Source organism: Eucyclogobius newberryi, unplaced genomic scaffold (genome assembly GCF_026437365.1).
Source record: "Eucyclogobius newberryi isolate DKJ021-1_F unplaced genomic scaffold, fEucNew1.0.hap1 SCAF_17, whole genome shotgun sequence".
NCBI lineage: Eukaryota > Metazoa > Chordata > Actinopteri > Gobiiformes > Gobiidae > Eucyclogobius > Eucyclogobius newberryi.
In genome coordinates this window covers 26,378,881-26,401,412 of record NW_027315801.1, presented here as the reverse complement: position 1 = coordinate 26,401,412, position 22,532 = coordinate 26,378,881, and the positions used below count along the sequence as shown (strand labels likewise).

The window sequence follows — 22,532 nt, the reverse complement described above, 5'->3', positions numbered from 1 at the left end:
TTGTAGGAGGTAAAAACGAGGGAGGGGGGAAATGTGGGCACGGATGGAGGAGCAGAGTGGGCCGTGCGTTTTAGCGACTCGTGGCTAGAGACGGCGCGACGAGCCAAAGCGCAACCTCTGCCCCGCGCGCGCGTCAAGAGCGCAGCGTTTCGAGCCCGCTTATTGTAAGGAGGATGCGGCAAAGGCACGGGCAGCGCATCGCGTTATTAACCGCGTGAATACATCCTCTCGGGGCATCGCGTTTTGCCGCAGAGAACGCCATCAGACCGGGGCACGGACAAAAAGCAGGTACGTTTTTTTGCCGGACGTTCACCTGCGCCGTGAGTGAGCGTTTTACGCAGCTTCACCGGGTTAATTTAGGTTTGGATGATTTATGCGACACTTGACAAACACACTCTTTAGCATTTAATGGCCTATTGTGTTGTACTTGAGGGGCAAATGCACAGCACAGCACTTGTCGTTTCCCTCTTAGCCGGACAGTTTTGATAGATAGATAGATAGATAGATAGTGCTGCTTTCAGGCTTAGTGTGTACAGTAAATACAGTCTTATTCAGGCCAGCTCAAGTCAGTGTTAATTTTCTACCAGCTCATTCTATAAATTATTTCCAGAAAGACATCTACTTTGCAGTGTCCTTTTGTTTAAATCCAAAACGTGACACAAAAGTTGCAAACACAAAGTGGCATTGTCCCGTCCAGCTGTCTCTTATTTATCCTTTTTATTATGATCTGTTTCCACACAAAGGATGCATGTGCAGCTGTCAATCTTAGCGCAGGAAAACAAACCACAAAGACAGGCGGCCCATTTGTTTATTACAGCCTATTTTATTATGGAATGAGTGCAAACAGATCTGTAATGATCTACATTCTGCTTTAAACACATTGTATTGTTCAAATGGCTCTACTCTGCCTAACCAAATAACTGAATGTCTTGTTCTAACATAAAATAACTTAAAACAGTTTAAACAAGAAATACATCAGGCCATTATAATGTCATGTTAATGCAAAACTCAAAGTATGTTCTGCCCTAGTGTTTGTACAACCCAATTTCCATTGATTAAACAGTATATATAAAGTTACTATTGAACATGGACTACATTATTACTATTGTAGCATTATGTCTCTTACACCTCGTACATATTTAAAGTGCATCCAAGACTGTAACATTACTGAAAACAGCCGTAACAATGAAAGTGATGTTTATACCAAGAGGCATTGTTCGTAATGTGTTTTCCTGATATTTCTTTGTTGTGGCTTGCCATTTACACGGTTTAACAAATATGTGACCACTGTTAGTTTGCCATTTAACTTTTTGGAGTTTGGTTCCACAAATTTGTCAATGTAGATTATGATGTATGATGGAACAGATAAAAAAGGAGGAACAGCGCAGAAGATCTTAAGTTAAGTTAAGCAGATGTGATGGAGAAAAAGCCAGACAAGAGAGGCCAGGTACAGATAGTTAAAACATGCCAAGTGGATGAATAATGAGAGATGTGTACTGTGTAGGAGGATGCTTGGATTTGAGCTGTCATGTATGGTCATGAGGTTAAGAGGACCAGCTACTACTTATTATGACATTACAGCCATTATCACAAAATCCTATTGCTACATTGACTATTACTGCTAAGACATTACTAAAATATACAAAAGGAAAGGGATGGAATCTGAAAATATGGTTGGACGGAGGTAGTCTGTTTATTCTGGCAACCTTCAGGAGGAAAAGATGAAAGCTAATTAGGATAACACGTCAATACCATAGATGAGTGCTTCCATATGTGCACTTGGGTGTTTCTGTCTAAAACGGAGTTGGGGTACAAGCTTCAACCTCAATTCCTGACTCTCTTTAGCCTTTGATCTGTGGTCTGGACAGAGGCAGCGTCACTCAAACTTGTTAATGGGCTCAACACTTTTAAGTTGGACATCCGTTTTTAAACCGGTGATCAAAAGCCCCACGCGATTGGTTCTGGATCTTCTTCAGTTCTTTCGAGCGTGACCTGACCTTAGAGCTGCGTGTGGGAGGCTGTTTTAGCGTGACTCCCCATAGAGCCACAGAGGGGCAGGGTAAAGGTGGCTTTAACAGGACTGGGAGGTAAAGAGCAAAGCTTTAGCATAACACATTTAAACGTTGCAGGGTTAGGCGCTGACCTCTTATGGCACGTGTAATGCAGCCCTGACAATGTAAGGAAGAAAACAAGAGGCAGAAGAATGCAAAATATGTAGTCTATGAAGTGTTACATAATATTACAGGTGTTAAAAAGCAGTTAGTTATTTAATTTTTTATTGCTGCAGTGCATACTAAAACTCATTTCATTTCTTGTCCCCCGTGCATGTTATTGGAACATCTCTTTTGTACCATTACAGTTGCCAATACTGCTATTAGTACCACTATTCCTTCTGCTGATGCTGTTATTATTATCACAATTGGAACATTTACGTCTTGAAATTTCCCTGCTATACAAATCGTACTGCAAAACTGCTACATTAAATGTATGCCAAAAAAAAATGTTTATAAATTTGAAGAACAAGAACATACTGTATTTTTTTGAATAATCCATACTGTATGTTATTCCAAGGTGTGGAATTTGTAACGGTCAGACCAATGACCACCCCCATACGCCCACATACCATCACAACCACACATACCCACCCGTACTCTTTCTCTGTGCTTCTGTACAGACTGAGGTATACTGATTTACTATGTCTTTGCCCTCACACAAACAAGTTACACATTAGCAGAGAGAGCGGCGGCAGCTGTAACACCACTGCACCGTGACACGCCACAATAAATATATTGTAAAATTACATTAGACTTCATTGTTATTGTGTCAAAAGGTTTATTGGCATAATCTCTCTATGTTCCATCGGTTTTAGTTCCACCTGTTGTGAAATATTATGTTATAGTTTTACAAAATAAAAAAATAAATGAGCTTTATTACAAAGACAATATAGTCAACGTCATTAAAATAATGCCAGCAACAGAATAAGCTTCAAATGAGAAATCATTTTGTTGGGTTGGGTAAAGGATACTTTAGTCAGTCTAGACCCACTACTTCTTGTTTTCTGTCTTTTGGCTTGTGTAGCCTGTTCTTTAATGGGCACATTTCACTGACAAATCCCATACGACAAAGAAAAGCCAGACATCAATAGCAACACGCTCTCATCTGTACTGTACAACTGGATGAATACTACTGGCTTAATTAGATTAGTTGTGTTGAGAAATTGTCGTCTAATCCAGAGCTTGTAGCTTGCGGCTGTACCACTGGATATTGTGCATTGGCATTTCCTGTTATGAATAAAGGATTTACTGTGTGTGAGAAAGTGACGACATCTATATAACATGCTCAAGTCTGAAAATTAAATATAGAGCCATTTGTCCCTTGACCTCTGGGGCAGAGCCTGATAAAAATACATGGTGTGTGGGTGTGCACCCATCTGCTTTCTCTGTCATCAGGAATGAATGGTGGGCTCCAATGTCCAGACTATTATGCTGGAAGATATGATACAGACATGGCATGGGTAAAAGTAAAAGTATGTTTACTGTAACGTTGAAAAAAAAACACAACTTTCTATCCATCCACTTTCTTACTTTGTTATCAGAATATTCTTCTATCACTAACTGCTACTTTTACCCCTACTACAGCTACTTCATAAAAGTGATGTTTCTAATTCAATGTCTATTACTTTAGAAAAAACGTAAAAAACAAAACACATTTTTTACTTTATTTGAAGTTTTTTTTTTTTCTTTTTTGCCTGACGAAGGCCCAGTTGCCGAAACGTTGCCTCTTTACTAATAAACTTTCATTTGCAAGGAAGACAGTGTGTGGGATTTCTTTCCCTATTAAATACCCAAGTTGCAATTGATTGACCATTACATCCCCAAATCATCTTAGATGTTAACATTTCAGGAAATGTGCACTAAAATTCCTTTGTATACATTTTTCTTACCTGCTTGTTGTTTTAACTAGCTGGATTACTTAAAAAGGCTATGCTTATGTTAACTGTAGTGGAAACTTGATGCCCGAGTCTATAAACTAGTGCAGTACAGCCATTTATGGGACCAAATGTAAACTGAAAAAGTTTTTCAGTCTGATCTATTGGGACCTGCTAAGAGCAGACATTATTATATTGATATATTCGCTCACGGATGACTCAAATTCCTCATGTCCGTCAATATTGACCCAGGATAAAATTATTGTCATGTAATGTGTAACTGCTGGATAGGAAAAATGTCCCTGTCCAATATAAATGAATCGGAACTAAAATATTAGGTCCATGGAAATTTTGATGATTTGTTGAGAATTTGAAGTAGCAGTACACCATGTCCCTTCAGAATGACTGAAATACAAGAATTTGAAGCAACTAAATATTTGCCTGAAAGTAGGAAAAACACAAACTTGTAATTAGACCAAAAGACAACGACCACTGAACCCAATCACGGCTTTAATTTGAGGCAATAACATAAAAGTATTTTTTGCTGTAATTGTTGCTTCATATAATTCTTGTCATTCACTTCTTGCAATAGTTCATGTTGTCATTACTGTAAATTCTGCAGAAATAGGCCTGTGCTCCAAGTTTCTTGTTTGGCTGGAAGTCCCATAAGGTTGTTTTCTACACCGGAGCACATTGGATTACTTTGGATGAATATTTGGGTTTGTTTACTTAAAGACATTACTCAATAGAGCTGCTGTTTATCAGCGCCTGCCAGGGACTGCACACCTGACAGCACACTTCAGCAACAACATACCGTCTTCAAATAATGTTCTGACCAGAAAAAAACCTGCTCATTCTCAAACTCCTCCAAAGGCATTGTTAAATTAATTGATCTTCCATTCTCGGGTTGTTGCTTGAATTTCAAATGAACCCAATTTCATTTTGATTGATTTGTTTCTCCTTTGCTTTACTGTGCTACTGACTTGTTTTTTTTTATAATTGTCAAAATCAAAAGATCGGATACCGCATGTTCAACCTATATTATTGTATTGTATCACTTAAGATCACATTACACAATAGACCTTTTCCCTAATCCTGTTACATGTGGCAAGGCAAGGCAAGTTTATTTGTAGTGCACATTTCATACACAAGGCAATTCAAAGTGCTTCACACAGCAGGAAAAATGCATTCAAATCACAAAGAAATTACAGAAACAGAAATACAATAAAATTAACTAAATTAAAAATTATCAATCCAACTGATTGTCTAAACTAATAAAATCACAAACAAAAGAGAAGAGTGCAAAGAAAAAATCCTTTCAGTCATATGCGCAGCTAAACAAAACAGTTTTTAGCTTAGATTTGAATATTGTCAGAGTAGAAGCCTGTCTCACATCTTCAGGAAGACTGTTCCAGATTTTAGCTGCATAAAACTGAAACGCAGATTCCCCATGTCTTGTCCTGCCTCCCCTTCCTCTCTCCTTATCTCTCGAAGTCGGCCTCTTCCAAGCAGAACCAGCTACATAGTTACGTGACGGCACCTCCAGTTTAATAGGAAACAGGAAATGATAAAAGGGGGAAAAAACACAGAGTGGAATTGGCTAATCGTGGCTGGCTAGACTACAGCAGGTACTGACCAAATGTGCTGAGGTGGATAGCTATTAAGATAAGTCAACCTTTATTTGTCTAATGGGGAAATGGGCGTAATTCCACTTTTTGGTACACTTGAGTGCATTTCATGACGCACTGTTTTATGTGAATTTGGCAGATTTTTACTCTGGATGCTTTTCCTGTGCAAAGGTTTAGCCGACGTTGAGCAGGTCTGACTTAAATATTGGCCAAATGACTTACATACTTTGGTTGTGATACTTCCTGCCAGCTGACTGACCCAGTGTGCACACACCGAAACACATGAAGCCAAACACCTCTTTCCCTCCACCTGCTCTCCACTGCGCTGTAAGTGGGCTACACAGCTGCCTATGGTGAGAACTCTTAACAACTCGCCCACGTAGAAAATAAAGCATTGATAAATAGTCCACTTGTATAAAATAGCTAATAATGTAAATACATAAATAATATTTACTGGACTATATATTGTATTGTCTCTATTACAACGCTACTAATGCAGCAGCCCTAACCCTACGTAAATGAGCAAAGTTTTGTTAGAAAGGGGAGGGGCATCTATTGTAAAAATGCCTTGAAAGTCACTGTAGGATAACTTCATACTGATGCTGAATAGCTTATATGTGTACAAGGTTGAAAACAATAACTAGTACAACTACACGCTCATACAATTTACACAGTACCCGACTGAAGGTATTTAGTTACCCTCAACCTCTGCAAATGACTTCAGGCACAGATTTCTATTTCCAGTACGTCCCTGTGTTTCGGTGAGGGTTGCAGTGTGATTGTGCTGCTTTTCCCTGGGGCAGTCTCACTCTCTGACTCACAGGAGGAGGCAGAGCTTTATATAAGTGCAGTCTGAAATCATAAAAGGGGGGAGTGGATGGTGATGTTCCAGGGGATGTTGCTGGCAGCTGGGTGCTTGGATGACTCGTGCAGTTGTGTAATAGTCCAGAGTCTGGGGGCTCTCTGTGTCACAGCTCAAATCCACTCACACATGTCATGGTGTAATAGCTTTAGCATTCGTAGCGAGTTGATAATAACTGATTATAATAATCCAATAACACTGGGCAGGGGGTTTGTTTGTACACACTCACTTTCAAAATATATTTTAAGGAAAACTTGCTAATAATTAAACAATTTTACTTGTATTAATCATATCTGTCAGCATAGGCCATATAAACAATGGTTATGAATGATTTTACAGTGTGTTACTCCTCAATAGTGTAGAGTAATAATTGTAGTTCCACCAAACTAGATTGTGGTGATTCAAGAACCCGTAATGACTATGTTAAGAATTTGTCCCCAAAAAATGTATGTATTTGTATTTTGAAAGTGTGATAATATTGTACAATGGGTCAACTTGTTTACTTCTTACAGGATGAGCTCCTGTTTTGTGGCCAGGCATGTGCCATGTAACCATACACCTCACCACACGTCGTTACTGCTGGTGTCATGCTGCAAAAACCTTGTGAAAGTTTCATTGACTGTTTTCATTGACCCTGAAACTACCCAATAAGACTGGCTCTATTTTTTACCCCTGCTCATCAAGTCCTCTGGTCTCAACTTGCATTCTCTTTGGGTGATGTCAGTTTGCATGTCTTCCCTGTGTTGTTTCTCACAGGAAAAAAGACCCTCTGTCTACATCACCTCTACAAAATGCTTTACTAGTGCACTCCAAGAATTGGTAATTTTACGACCACAGTTGTTTGGTTTCCTGTGGGCTGAGCCGAGCTTGCTGATCAGGGGGGCTGACCTTCATTCTTTCCCCTTCACACGAGACCAGGACCTCTCCTCCTGTGGGTGTCCATATGCCGTGAACCTGAAGCCAAGGGTCCATGATTGGACACCAGTTACACAAAGTCAATAACGACTGACTTATTATTATTTTTTGATCTGTTTATCCTGAGTGTAATCTTCTTAAGACTTGTTTGTTGTTGTTGTTGTTGTTGTTGTTGTTGTTGTTGTTGTTATGAAAGGCCTACAACCCTTAAAGATGCACTATGTAACTGTTCTGATGGGGGCTCTACCTGCTTGTCTCTTGACTTTCCCTGCCTGGTGTTTTTATCTCTCAACAACACGTTGAAAAGCAACATTTATGAAATGTCTCGGCTCTGGACCCTCCACAGATCTGACCTGTAACTTGGCCTGGTGTCTTGTCTCTGTGGAGAGAGGAAGGTTTAATGCGACTCTGTGGAAGAGTCCAGGTAATGCAAGCAGGTGGCAGACCCTCCATCAGCAAAGTTACACTGTGCACCTTTAACTAACAAAAAACGAACGGAATAACTTTTGATTTGCACTCTAACAATCTGTCTCTTTGTTATCTTCAGGGACAGAAGTGGAAGCATGCCTTGACCATCCAGGACCCACAAAGACCAGTCTGACCGTAGACCGGGACAATGGCGCCAACATTTCTATTTGTCCTCTACCTAGCTCATCTCATCTCTTCAAATGCACAGACTGTCATTGGCACCTCCTCCTCTTTCTCCTCCTCACTTGACCAACCTGGGACTTCCACACCAAATCCCACCAAAGAAACAGTACCATTCAAGCCCTCGTTTCCTAGCAGGGGGCGCAGCGATGTTCCTATTAGAGCCACACTGCGGGATGGGCTGTCCAATTCGGTGCAGCCAGGATCGAAATTGGCACGTCCCACTACTCCTTCAAAGCCTTCAGTAAAACCAACTTTATCAACTGTAACCCGAAGCAGTGGTTCTACAGTAAACCAAGCAGACTTTATAAGATCAAGAACTGATACAGCAAGTCTAGATAGCAACAGGGCTAAAGCTAAGTTAGATTCTACTACAAAGGGCACAACTATAGCTCAACCTATACTGCATTTAGGTGCCTCTATCACGGTAGCAACAGAAAAAGACCTTGACACAGATTTGCAAGGTTTGGGGTCTGGAAATGTCCCAACAACCAAAGATGAAATTTTACCTCCTCCAGGAACATATAGGAGTGGATGGGCTCAGTATCGACCACCAGCACAGACTGTACCCTTTGAAGGGACATCGTTGCCGACAGTGGTGGATACGTCTACACTGGGACAACTGACAGAGAAGCCTGATGTTTTGGACCCAACCACAAAAAGCAGGACAACAGCAAATACAGAAGAATGGGTAACAGAATCACCTGTGGTCATGCAATCAACACCTCAGCCAGCAGTGTTGGCAGGTGAGATACCAGTAAAATAATACAGAAGATTAACCCTTTTGGAAGGCTTTAACAGAGTGATAGAATTGTAAAATTTGTTTTATGTGTATGAAGTACAATATTTCCTCATAATCCTTTTCTCTTTTGTAAAATATTCTCAACTCTATTGATTGTGGCACTTTTACAAATTACATTAAAATCCACTTTATTTATACAGCACATTTCATCAACAAAAAGCGCTTCCAAACAGATACTTTCTTGGAATAATGATTATGTAATTTATTATCATTGTAGGTGAATTAACTGCCAATGCGCCCTCATCTGACAGAAGCCCAACAATAAAACATAAGACTCCTCAGACTACAACAACCACCACAAGGCAAGAAAACTCTGAAGTATACATCATCTCGCTGAACACAACTACAACTACAACATCGGCGACACCAACTACTTCAACTACAACCAGTACGAGGAAAGCAGTACAAATATTGCCCAAAATATTTATATCCAACAAAACTGTCCCAGCAAGACCCTCCATGGATCCAACAAGTCCTAAGTTAACCAGAATGGGTAAGACAAGACAGATTTTTGCTTTACTGTTTTGATTTTCTCCTCATGATTTGAGATGCCATATTGATCATTTGAGCAGCTGCAGCTTCTTTACTGGAAACACTTGGAATTAACTTCAAACGATAGTTCCATGGAAACTTGGGTGGAATATGCGGGTAGACCAAGCAAACTAAGGGGGAGCATTAAGTTTCAGGTGGACAGACGGGAGTAGTGCAAAACAGCCCACAGTGACTGCAGATGAGGAGGTGGACGTGTGGGCTGAATTTCCAATAAGGGGAAACTGTTAGAAATGTAGGGAGTGGGGACGTGGTAATAAAAAACATATGCACTCAGAGATGGTAGTCCAATAGGTAAACGGAAAATTACAATGTATGACAAGTTAGCTTAGACCCTTGACATCTTAATGACTAAAACTCTCCTCCAGTCCCAGAGCCAAGACATTTTGTTCAAAAGGTTAGTAAATTTTTATACTGTACTGTATATTAATTCATGCAATGGGCTGATAAAACTCATCCAACATTTGTTGTTGTTTAGGACATTCAGCTTAAAGTGATATTAAATTCCTACCATTATTACCACACATTTTAAAAATATGATGTTTAGCAGTAATTCCCAAACTATGGTACCGATAGCATTGATGTACACAACCACATTATTTAATGTTTTGCAAATAAGTGGTTAGAGTATATATGTTAAGAAACTGGTATAGTTCTGCAAGTTTGTTTAGGCCAACAATATTGTCAGGTTTAGTCACGTGTCTTATCATATCTTTATTTTGTTCCAGTATATACTCCATTCATATACAGCTTTATTAATTTAAGTGTATTTTATTACATTTATACTTAACACATCTATCTAATATTGCCTTAATGTCATCATACAATAATATTTTAACAAGATGTAACTGTATTCAGCATAAAAATCTGACTATGTAGACATCTTTGTGCTTCCTTACCCTCAGAGGTGAACCAGGATATTTACATTAAGTCGATTGCCTTTTGTGGTCATGCAGCAGCTCTAGCAGCATGTCTGTGTGTGTGTGTGTGTGTGTGTGTGTGTGTGTGTGTGTGTGTGTGTGTGTGTGTGTGTGTGTGTGTGTGTGTGTGTGTGTGTGTGTGTGTGTGTGTGTGTGCGTATGTCTGTGTCTGTGTGAGGAACTCAAGGATAGGGGAAAGTTTAAATGCATCCAGCTGTGAAATTTGATCACCACATCTGGAACAAGTCTGAAGTTAACTCCTGAAAAAAGAGCAGAAATCTGGGAAGGAAGTCAGACATACCTCTACAAATAAAGAGAAGTGGCTGTGATCTGCATGCAGAGCCGGCCTGTGTCATGGGTGGGATGGCAAAGTGAAGGAGGGAGACAGGAAGAGAAACACATGTCTGAGTGAGTCATTATTAGTCTCTATGTCAAGTTTTATGGTGTTTAGGACAGAACTTAGAGGCAGTTTTTTGCCTCTGACTGAGTCCTTCTAACATTTATAACTCTTGTGTTGAGTTTCCTCATGTTTATGTTTTGGAAAATTGTTTCCCTCTTACCTACCACAAGAAGCAGACAAAGGTTTAAAAATGGTGTTGTTAATAGAAGTAAAAGACACATATAGCATTTTTATAGTGCAAAGTGTAAACTGCTCCTTTAGAAATTACTTGATAATACAAAGGATGTAGACATACAGTACTCCAGGTAAGTCCGGACATAGACTTGAATTAGTCCTGGCATAGTCCAGGTTTTGTTCCGGGTTTTGTTCCAGTTTAGTGACTTTTTAATTACTTATCATACAATCCCCTTCTCTTCAATATTTTACACCAATCAACCTTTTCCCCCGATGCACAGAACATGAACTTACCTTTGCAGATTGCAGTACAGAATTTGTATGCATTCATATTTTTCTGTCTTATTTATTTTAGAACTGAAATTATTAAATACATAGCCCTAAATTCTGCAACGCAAAATGTGTTGTTGCAAAAAGAAGTTGTAGCATGTCGTGTTTTAATACCGTCTGTTATCTTTACAGTCTAGTACCTCCCAATGCTCCTTATGGTTTTATGATTACATTGCTCTTGGGTGTTTCCATTGTGTGTATGAAAAGGTGCCTTCAGCAAACAGTAATAATGTCTGTCTATGAGAACCAGTTTTAAGACTAGTTCAGTTAAGCAACAATATAAATACAGAAATATGGCTTATAGTTAGATTTAACAGTAAATGAAGTGTGTTTAAAACACAGTAAACAAGCTTGACTAGGATATATATGTCCTCTAGCCTCTGTCTTCTGTCTGGCTTTTTATAACCTTTTCAAACAGATAGTGAACACAGACGTGACACAGTTTATGGTTATGTAACAAAGATGCTCATCTTAATTATATAAGGTAATCCAATTAAGTCAAAGAAATCACTGCATGAGTAAGACTTGTTATGTCGTATGTTTAATCATACAACGTGGATTATCACAGGCATTTGTTGTTGTCTGATACTGCTCTATAAAAAATACTTTGTGAATCTTTATTGTATAATGCAATTTACTTTTTTTAGGGAACTTGGAATTGAAATTGAGTGTCCAAAAAAATTGGCATCCAGATCCATATTATAACTAGTATCAAGATGCTCATTTCATAATCAAAAATAGGACATTTCCTGAAAAGAATAGTCTTGAATTGTATCTGAACTAGTATAAGGCGACATGGTAAATAAGAGAAACTACCGTTATTCTGCTGGTGAAAAATCATTGTTTGATGAGGAGAGAAGTCCAAAAATAAATAAATAAAGACATGTTTTAGGCAAAAGTGTAGCAGGAGCTGCCTAACAGTTACTGAAGTTCAAATCACCACTGCCATCTTGTGGCACCTTGTGCTTTACTTTCAATATTTACAACTATTACTCTGTTTTTCAGGGACGTCTTCCTTTCTAACCACTGGTATTGTACCTGTGACAAGGCCACGTTCAAGCCCCACATACCAGTCTGCTGTAAGCTTCGGAAACCGCTCCTTCCCTCTGGGCCGTCCTCACCACCCTCCAACGGTAAACCCAGTACCTTCTCCCACTGTTGTTCCAGACAACGGAACCTTCCTGTACTGGGGTGACCTGAGCCGGACTCTAGCGTTTGTCTGGGAGCTGCACGTCTATGGAACAGCCAGTCTTTTCCTGCTCCTGTTCGCTGGTGCTGCCCTTGGCCTCACCCTCTCTCCTGGAGCTAACTGCCCTCATCGAGGGGCTCTGGCTTTGGCTAACATTCTCCTGTTTGTGGCAGGGGGCATCAGAGCAACTTTCTTTCTCACTGACCCATATAGTACACGTAAATTCTTCCCTCGTCCTGCAGTCATAGCCCTGTACAACCTCCCTTTACACTTACTGGTCTGGACTCAAGCAACCATGTCTATACTGGCTATGAGGGCAGCGGGTGTGAGTTCATTCCCTCTGACTCTTGAGCGCCCCCCTCTGGTTGCTGTGCTGGCTGTGTTGCAGTGCACCCTCCTCCTTGCAGCTGACCTGCTCTCATCAGCTCTGTCCCCTGTGGTACCAGTCACGTTGCAGTTCTTGTCTCTGTCTTGGGGGCTGGTTGTTTGCTTTGTGTTTCTGTGCTACATTTTCCCTCAGATTCGCTGCCCTCATCTTCCTCACGCGGCTCTTCCTGATGAGTCTCGGAGGAAGGCTTGGACCGGGAGCAGGAGACTGGTGGTCATTCTGGGCAGAGTGTTGGCAGTATGTGCAGTTTTAGGGGCTTTGTGCTGCTGTCTGCATGCTCATGCCACACTCTGGCTCCATGGGCTGCTGGGGGATTGGACACGGTTTAACTGGGGCTGGTGGTTGGTGCAATTCTGGGCTCGACTTCTGGAGCTGGCTTGGGGCTTCTCTCTCCTGCTGCTGGCCTCCTGGCTTTTCTGGAAGCCTCAGATCTATCAGGGCGGAGACCAGGCTGGAACAGATGGACGCGCTGTAGGAGACATGTCCTCTGCGGGGCAGTCCACTGTGTCATCACAGAGACACACTTGCTGGTCCAAGATTGTTCAAAGCTTGAAAGGAAAGCCCTGTAGAAAGTCTGAGAGTAACGGGATGGGGTCAGCACAGGGGGAGGTGCCTAATAACTGGGCAGGGCAAGACCGGTCTGCAGCGAACATCAGTAAAAGCATTATCAGGAACCAGAACCAAACTACAACCACAGCTGGACCTATCAACGACAACAACCGCAGGGCTAACTCCGCAGAGCGCGGCGTTTCAGATGACTCCTCTGGATCTCTGCTCCGTTTACAGCCGTTCACACATGCTCCTCAACGCTCTGTCAGTGGAAGCCAGGACTTAGACAGAGACACTTCAGTCTCACTTTATGAGTTTGACCTGAGGCCCCCTTCCCCCATCGATTTGACCCGCAGCATTGATGAGGCGCTGCACAGAGAACACCTGGTGACAGGGGGCAGTTTGTTCCACCCTGCACTCTCTCAAACGCCCTCCCCATGTTCTGGACTCAGCCAGGGTCCGTGGCTACGCAGGAACAGTGACCCTCAGCTCTCTGAGAGCAGTGATGCCACAGAATCGTCAATGCCACTAGGGGGCAGTGTCATTAGCAGTGTTCCCAGCAGGCAGGTCACAGCGCCCCCTACACCTTCTCACCAGGGGCACAAGTGGGCTGGGGCAATGGGAAGTGTCCCATCCTCAGTATCCTGCCCTGTGTCCCTCCGTCCTTCTAGAACGTCCTCAGGACGCCTGGAGGAAGACGCAGTGGACGACACAAGGCCTTTCATCACGCCAGACTCAGAAAAGGGGCGCCATCGAGCTGCAAGACCTGCCGGGTCACGGAGTTACCTTGAAGTGTCGCGACATGACGACTCTGCCAGTGTGAGCAGTGAGATTATTAACCTATGAGCTACACCATAGGACCTTTTAAACATTTAGCTATGCTTTTATTAGCTTTCAATTGGTCAAATATCCAAAAACAATTGTGGGATACTTAAGTGAAGTATCACCAAGCTGCCTTTCATCTTTTGGAAAACAGCAGATGTTAAACATGGTACTTTTACTCCGAGAGTAAAACATGATACAACCTTTGACCCACTGTCAAGCTGCATCACACACTGGTATCATATGACATTGGGACATTTCATTTTGCATTGTATTTTAAACAATAGTAATATATGAATATCCATACGTCCATTGAAACAGATTTTGCATCACTACACTGTACACTGCATAGACCCAGTAGATTCATGTCCTGTTTCAGTTTGCTTATTGACAATGTGCCATATGTTTGTTCTGTGCTTTTCTAGATGTTTTTAGATTATGTTCTGTCTTTGTGCAGGTGGTTACATAGCAGCAAGCATCTTTACTACAGCACAAAATATAGATGTGGGATTTCACTAAAATACCGATTCAATATCATATTGTTATATTCTTTGCACAAGATAATGTAAGATTCACATCAGTCAGCCAATACTTTGCAAATACTACCTAATAATATTAAAGCCTATGACTGCATTTTGGTAATAGTATGTTAATCAGTAGCCTATATATTCTCTAGCAATGTGAGCTCTTAAATTACATCTTGGAAAGGCTGCCCTGTAATACAACAATAGCATGATAAAATAGAAACAGCACTTATTATACGCCTGAGAACTCCATGGAAATATTGTAGAAAATATAACACTTGCAACAATGTAAATAATGTTAGTTTTGTAAATAATCAGAGGTTTTTGAAGATATGGGTGTAATCCTCCTAACTGTGAAAGACAATCTGAAATCTGAAGTAAGGCCCGTATAGGTTTGCTCAAAGGTTTCTGGGCTGTGCTCAGTATTGATAACAATGGTTATTTAAATGTTGTCTTAACTAAAGGATTGATTCTGCAAGATTTGTAGTAGGCATATTTTATTCTGCTCATTAAGTTTCTCCAGTCTTATCATTGTGTGTTATTACTGGTCACGAACCATCATTTTACTGATGCTTGTTTTTACAGTGTGATTGTTAGTTGTTGCCTTGGATCTTTGTATGGAATATAAATGATGTACAGTATTTTGACTACTAGTAAACAAACTAGATAAACCTTATTTTGGAATAAGATCTTTTCCCCTCTGTGAGCCATTCCCTCCGAGTGGCCACAGATTGTCCCAGTGCGATGCTTGAATTGTAATTGCATTAATGGCCTTGTGTTGTTTACATTCCAGTCAGCCTTCCTGCTTGTACCTGCTGTTTGCTCTGAACTGTGCAGCAGGAGAGAGAGACCTGTAGATGATGTCACCCAATCACCTGGATGTGCCATAGAAACGCTGTCAGAGAAGCTGTCAGTGTGGTCAGTGCAGACGTACAGTGTTAGCTATGTTCAGTTTATCATTCAATTTCTCTTTGATGTCGCTGCATTTATGTTTGAGTCAAATAAACATACAGAACAAACTGTGTGCTGTGTTTTTGTTATTCAGTTTTTACAACAATGCATGCAGAAAATAATTATTAATAATGAAGACACACCCAAACCCACCAGCACTTTCATAAATGCAACTTAAGTATTTACGCCAATGGCACTGCAAGAGTTAAACTTCAGTCCTAAATGCTAATGAAGAATCTTTCATTTTTTGCTTGTAGTCTTCATCAAACTCTTCATTTTGGGCCACAGTAAAGTGGTTCTTCCAGTCACCAACTTTCCCTGATAATTATAGATATATATAATTTAGTGAAGCATTTGCGTTACGTTTTTGTTAACCATCTTTCGTTACCTTTTCTAAAGAACGGAGACAGCCTCTGATCCATCGTTTTAGTCGTGAAAAAACTGATCATCTTGTCTTGCTTCATATTATCAAACATTGCAGCTGCTTTAATTTTGTCTATTTCCTCAGTTGAAGGAGACAGACCAAGAAAGTCACAGAGCCTCAGTATTTCCCTTGATGAGTCCTATAAATCAAATTCATGGATTTAATATATATTTTCAGCAATAGAAAATAAAATCATAAATCTCACCTCAATCAGGTTCTCATAAAACATGTAGTGAATTTTTGGATATGTTTGTTTCCTTTTCCCCCAGTTGTTTACATGGTCATACCAGGACCCATACACCACTGAACAAAATCAGCATACACTTATCAGCTATGTATCACATTATTACGCATGAAATGAATTGTAAGCAAACCAACCTTTTCCATTCTTGAAACTATTTAAATATGTGGCCCAGTCCCCGGGCTCAGGCTGTGCATAATCCATCCGTGCAAAATGATAATAAGATACTGCACAGTCTTTAGCATTGCGGGCCACATACACAATCTGCCCATAAGAGTTAGACACACTGTTACAACACTACTCACAAGTACATTTCACCTTCCACTTACAGCTTTTCAAAAAGAGACACAGATGTTCCAACCGTCTTGATTTTTTGTGTGTCTTGTTTTGGATGTAAGAGTACAAGAAAATGTAAGATGTAAATGTGTTATGTTAACCTTGCAGTTGTTTTCCCAGAAAGACTTGGGAACAAACTGGACGGGCAGGTGAGATTTGATGAGTCTTGGAGCAGTTCTAACCTGGTCAGCCAAGTCCTTCCCTTTGAGTAAGAGTTGAAAACTGACATGCAAGTTACATACCCAGTCCACACCTTTTACCTAAATAGCTACTGCTGTTTATTACTGCAACTTACAGGCATACCAGAGTACAAACTTAACTGCTCAATGCAAGAACTAGTGAAAATTATTATGTATTTTCACCTGATGGTTGAGAAGGAACAGCTATGTCCAGGAAAGGCACTCTTTGGATGAGTGGGACAGTCAGGTGACGTTCTGGACACGTCTGATCAAAATACAGGAGGTCGATAATAAATGACACCCAAGTCGTTCCTAGAACCAAAACAGTCACAAAATGTTAACCTCACAGTAATCACCACTGCACTGATGGTGCAGAGGTCAATATGCACTCTACCTGATTTGGGGTATGTGGCTATGAGGATATCATCTGGTCTAGCTTTAAAGTTTTGGACATTGTTCCAGTTATCTGTGAAGTATCTGCTGAAACAGACTCCATGGAAGTCTATTAAAGGTGGTCGTTGTGGCTTCTCCAGTTGTGACATCGTAACAACCCTGAAAGGTGAGTAAAATTGTGTTAAATGCATAAAGGCAAATTATACATATACATAATACTGCAAATGTCTAGTAATGACAGGCTTGTGCATGTCACTTAAGCCACACTTACCAGTTTGACTGATATGCAAAGTGTTGGGTGTGTTATGTTATTAAATAACAAAACACACCCAACACTTTGTGGGTCAAATGGAACAAAAGGTGGGTGCGTCTTATGCTCAGGGGGTTATGGGTTATAACCATAAGAGATCCATAGAGTTTTGAAGTCTAAATCTATCCTATATAAAACAAAAAGCGGTTTAGTGTCATTCCCAACTATTCATTTCTCAACTACCTCAGGACGTATTAACAAAGAAAGAAAGACAATGACTGTTGACCTCATGTAGGGGTCAGGTCGGTAGTCAATAAAACTAATTATTTTTTGTAGCATTTCAAACTGAATCGAATTGTGTGATGTGTGCATAGAAATATCCACCTGTACTGATCAGCCTCCAGCAGCCTGGGTAGAAATCATTTATTTTTGTTGTGATTATTTAGTAACATACTGTGCAGCGGCTGCAGTGATGCAGTCGCTGCATCGGACCGTTGTGGTAAAGGAGGAGCTGAGTCGAAAGTCTAAGCGATCTCAATCTACTTTCCTGCCCTCACCTATGGTCATGAGCTTTGGGTAATGAAAGGCGTTTCCTCCTCCGGGTGGCTGGGCGCTCCCTTAGGGACAAGGTGAGGAGCTCGGTCACACGGGGGGAGATCAGAGTAGAGCCGCTGCTCCTCCACGTCGAGAGGAGCCAGCTGAAGTGGCTCGTGCATCTGTTCCGGATAGCTCCTGGGCGCCTCCCTAGAGAGGTGTTTCGGGCATGTCCCGCCGGGAAGAGGCCCCGGGGAAGACCCAGGACACGCTGGAGAGACTATGTCTCTCGGCTGGTCTGGGAATTGGGTGAAGTGTCTGGGGAGTAGGAAGTCTGAGAGTCCCTGCTTAGACTGCTGCCCCCGCGACTCGGCCCCGGATAAGTGGAAGAAAATGGATGGAAATCCTTGAAAATCTATAAAGGGTTAAATAAATGAAAAAAATAGGTGTTCGTGACTAAAACTGCTTCAATAATTTGGATTTTACTTTCTAGGTCACCTGACTTAAACATTTTTAAAAATCCTTAATTTTTCAAGAAAACTATTACTAAAATGATATAAAGGGTTAAATTGAGAAACCAAAAAGACTAGGATTGGTGACTAACAATTGGGATATATACCCCTGCCTTACATGAAAATTAAAGGCTTATTATTAGCCAAGCATTTATGACTCTTGACTAAAGTTACTCATGTTAATCTTAGTTGGTTGGGCTAGATGATCAAAAAGACTATTACAATGGCATGTATCCATCTATATATCTTTCTATATATTTGTCTTGGGTAGTTGTCTGTGTATAATTAACTCTACGGGGAAAATTGCCTATGGTCAAATAATGCTCAAAGAAATTAACTATTTCATTTCATATTTCATTTCAAATATCTTAAGAAAGAGACCAAACGTGTTTTTATTCACAATAAATCATGCCACTGAGACACCAGTCATTCATTTAGAAGACAAACAGTCCAACATGAATTATGCCTTTGTGTTTGTCTTTTTCTCCTTCAGACAGATCCACCTGGATCACTGAATGATCCAGACTTAGTCAGTGCTGGGATTTGTAAATGTGGTGTGACTGTACCCAACTGCACTGCGTCTTCCTTCTTTTGGCACTATTTCTTCAGACTAAACTAAACTCAAGTCCACTAAATAACTTTAAAGTTACAATAGCCAACCAATGTATCAGTCCATCTCAGAAGCTAAACAATAAAAAAGGGAAAAAAAGAAACATACATTTGCTACATAATTTCTTAATAAGTGTGTCTACAAAATGCAAAGTGATGCAAGATATGTTTTGAGCAAGCTTGTGTGTGTTATTCTAAATGTTTGTATTTAGCGCCACCCAGTGGTGGACAAAGACACTTTCATTCATAATAATGTACGAAAATTCAGTGTGGGGTCCTTCATCTTTTGTTTATAATCTTCATCAAACGTCTCATTTTGGGCCTCAGTGAAGTGATTTTTCCAGTCACCAACTTTACCTGTGTGAAGACACTATTTCAGCTGATACAACATAGCTATAATACACACATGCATTGATTGGAGTTACCTTTTCTCATGAAGGGAGATGTTTTGAAATCCATAACTGCTAATGTGGAGTAATTGGCCATGTCGTTCTTCTTCATGTTGTCAAACTGGACTTGGCCTGTGATGTGTTGTCTGATTTCTGGGCTAACAGACAGTCCAAGGAAGCTACAGAGTTTCTTTATTTCCAATTCCGTGTTCTGAGAAATAATAATAGTTATCTGAATATGTTTGAAATGCCTGCATAAGAACATGTGTTGAGTAAAGATTAAGTGTGGGCAGTAAACTGAATACAGGTAATAGGAAAATGAGGTTTGAGCTACCAGACCAAGAGGAAGACAGTATTTGAAAAGAAATCTTACCTCAGCAAGATCCTCAAAAAACATATAATGCAGATTGGAGTAGGTCTTTTTCTTCTGCCACCAACCGTTTACATGGTCATACCATGACCCAAATACCACTGCAGGCAAAATCATAATTAGAAAGTTACAATTGAAAATATAATATATTGATTATTTTTTGCTACTTTTTCCATTTAAAAATCTCTGGAAGAAGTCCTCCCATTCTCCAGGTGCAGGTTGGACTGTATTCATGCGGTCAAAGTGGTAATAGGACACCATGTTGTCCTTAGCGTTACGGGCCACATACACAATCTACAAAGAACATCACATATGTAACAATTCACTTTTAAATATTTTGCTTTCAATCTATCTTACCCTAAAAAAATGCATTCAGACTTAATTTGGAAATTGACAAATATGACTGACTTTGGACCAGGTTGGACTTTTATTTGATTTTGTTTCTTCTGATATTTAGTTGATGTCTCCTGGTGTTCTTATTTTGATTTTCACTCTCTGGTCGTGTTGTGTTCTGTATTCTATGTTCTACGTTTATTCTTTGAAAATATAAATCTCTCTTACCTTGCAGTTATGCTCCCAGAATGACTTTGGCAAAAATTGCACTGGCAAATGAGTTTTAATAAGCCGTGGTGAGGTGGTGAGGTTTTTGACAATATCTACTCCCACAAAGTTGATGCCTGGAGAATATATTTACATTTGTCTGTTGTTAAAAGATATACTAATACTTTAATGTAAGTAAAAAATAATAATAATAATAATAATAATAATAATAATAATAATAATAATAAGACCTTCATCTGGATTAGAGTAGGCAATTTCCAAAAAGGGCACTCTTGCATAGATGGGGATGGAGGTCTGCCGCTCTGGAGCTGTCTGTCCGAAATACAGCAGGTCCAGGATGTACGAGACCCATGTCGTTCCTAAAGGAAAACAAGATCAAGGACGGTGGTATATTTGAATACTTAAAATTTAAATGTAATTTATCTTTTTTTTTAAATGTGCAACAGCTACCAAATCACAATAAAATGATCCATGAAGTGATATATCTCATGTTTTTGGAGTATCCTGATATCAATAGTTAGAGCATATTATGTCAATCCAACAGACATGCATTAAAACATGTCTTTAAATGTATTAGTTGGGGTTTAATAATCAGACAAATGTGAAATGGCTAGTTTTACAATCACAACATTGTAAAACTATTTCCTTATAACCTTATTTGAAAGTTGAACATATAACATTTTGATTTTGATCACAATATTGTGATTTTGACCACGTCTAGTTTAGTCACAATTTTGAGATGATGTTTGTTCTTTAACCAGCAGAATTTTACCAACCTTTTTCTGATTTATAAGTTCATTTGAGTGACTCTAAAGTACAATTATATGGGTTCAGCTAATATAAAGGGTCAATGTGTGAACTTTGTTCACATTCAGCTCAGGCACCAGCTTATAAGGAGTGCTGTAAAATTTAAACAACGGTACTTTAAATTCATATTATAAAATTTGGGTTAAAATAATTCAAATGGGCCCTAAAACATTTGCAATACTATCAGCTATTGGTGCCTCTGCATGAAATCAGAATCAACCTCAAGTTAGTAAGATTGTTTTGATTTTAGGTTTTGGCACTGACTACTCTTCAAAGTCATTTGTTTTTGGTCACATGTGGTAACAGTTTTGTATAATGTGTAATTCAGATATGTGGATTTTAAATGTTTGTTTGTTTTGGATTCTGCTATAGAAATAATAATGATAATAATAATAATAAATGCATTTAAAGTTACTACATGTTTCCAAATAAACAATGTTTCTAGTTAAATACATAAATAGTTTCAAATGTCCTGTGACTGTAATATTTCACAGTCATCTTCTGTTTCATCCAGGAGTGATCCATCATGGAAAAGGTTTCAAAGGTAGTTTGTTTTACAAATCAAGACGTTTCGTCTTCCATTCAAAACTGATATTCAATATCCGGAACTGGTCTTTGAAACTTGGCTTTTATGCTGCTCTGAGCTGCCTAAGCCCTGTCCTCAGAGGAGGGTTTTTCATCTGATTGTTTACCTTAGTTTTACTGCATTGTAAAAGAAGGTCATACTTCCTTTATGTTTACCTGCTTTGGGATATGTTGCAACAACTATATCATCGGGTCGTGCTTGAAAGTTTTGCACATTCTCCCAGTTGTCTGTGAAAGCGTTAATCATTGCAACGCCATCAAAGTCAAAAAGTTGTGGACGAGGCGCTGACCCCATCTAAAAATGAGAAAAAGAAAGTGAGTGAGGAAACACAACTTCTCTAAACACTACTCAGATTTGTTTTTGCAAGATAAAGACTGCAATTTGCCTTAGAAAAACACTAACTTTAGAGAAAACTCTACTGTATAATGTATAGTACTCACATCCTTTGGCTTTGACATGTTGATCAGAACTTGAGGAATGCTTTCTGTCCACTCTTCCTAGCAGCTGGCCTCGCTTTGGGCCATTCAAGTATTTCCTCTCGATTACGCAATCCGCCCTTTCCTGTGATTTGAGCCTTAGTTTAGGCCCCTCCCTCGACTGTTTACAGTGACTTTTTGTCAAGTCATTTATTTACTCATCAAGTAAACTACTGGACAAGTGGTTGAACAAAGGAATTAGTTCTAAGGCCATGGCACCAAATCCTGATTAGTAAAAACAGATACTTTATACTTTACAGGCATTATTGGCATTTGAAAACACAGT

The 22,532-nt window shown here is 39.8% G+C and overlaps 3 protein-coding genes across 3 annotated transcripts; 1 reads left to right on the top strand and 2 right to left on the bottom strand.

Moving 5' to 3' along the window:
* The first annotated feature begins 149 nt into the window (after positions 1–149).
* LOC140363241 (uncharacterized) lies at positions 150–15,647 on the top strand. Its single transcript, XM_072449701.1, has 4 exons — positions 150–288; positions 7,881–8,727; positions 9,001–9,276; positions 12,162–15,647. Exons 2-4 carry the CDS (start codon positions 7,950–7,952, stop codon positions 14,126–14,128), a joined length of 3,021 nt encoding a protein of 1,006 aa, XP_072305802.1. The 5' UTR covers positions 150–288; positions 7,881–7,949; the 3' UTR covers positions 14,129–15,647.
* A 5-nt stretch (positions 15,648–15,652) lies between these two features.
* Positions 15,653–17,322, bottom strand: LOC140363238 (cytosolic sulfotransferase 2-like). The gene is made up of 7 exons (XM_072449684.1): positions 17,154–17,322; positions 16,943–17,071; positions 16,682–16,782; positions 16,382–16,508; positions 16,209–16,306; positions 15,968–16,142; positions 15,653–15,897 (listed from the first exon to the last, which is right to left on the bottom strand). Exons 1-7 carry the CDS (start codon positions 17,299–17,301, stop codon positions 15,785–15,787), a joined length of 891 nt encoding a protein of 296 aa, XP_072305785.1. The 5' UTR covers positions 17,302–17,322; the 3' UTR covers positions 15,653–15,784.
* Positions 17,323–18,822: 1,500 nt separating this feature from the next.
* LOC140363237 (cytosolic sulfotransferase 3-like) lies at positions 18,823–22,315 on the bottom strand. The gene is made up of 8 exons (XM_072449682.1): positions 22,211–22,315; positions 21,926–22,064; positions 20,608–20,736; positions 20,378–20,493; positions 19,984–20,110; positions 19,820–19,917; positions 19,483–19,657; positions 18,823–19,414 (listed from the first exon to the last, which is right to left on the bottom strand). The coding sequence occupies exons 1-8, from the start codon at positions 22,226–22,228 to the stop codon at positions 19,302–19,304; spliced, it is 915 nt and encodes a 304-aa protein (XP_072305783.1). The 5' UTR covers positions 22,229–22,315; the 3' UTR covers positions 18,823–19,301.
* Positions 22,316–22,532: the final 217 nt, after the last annotated feature.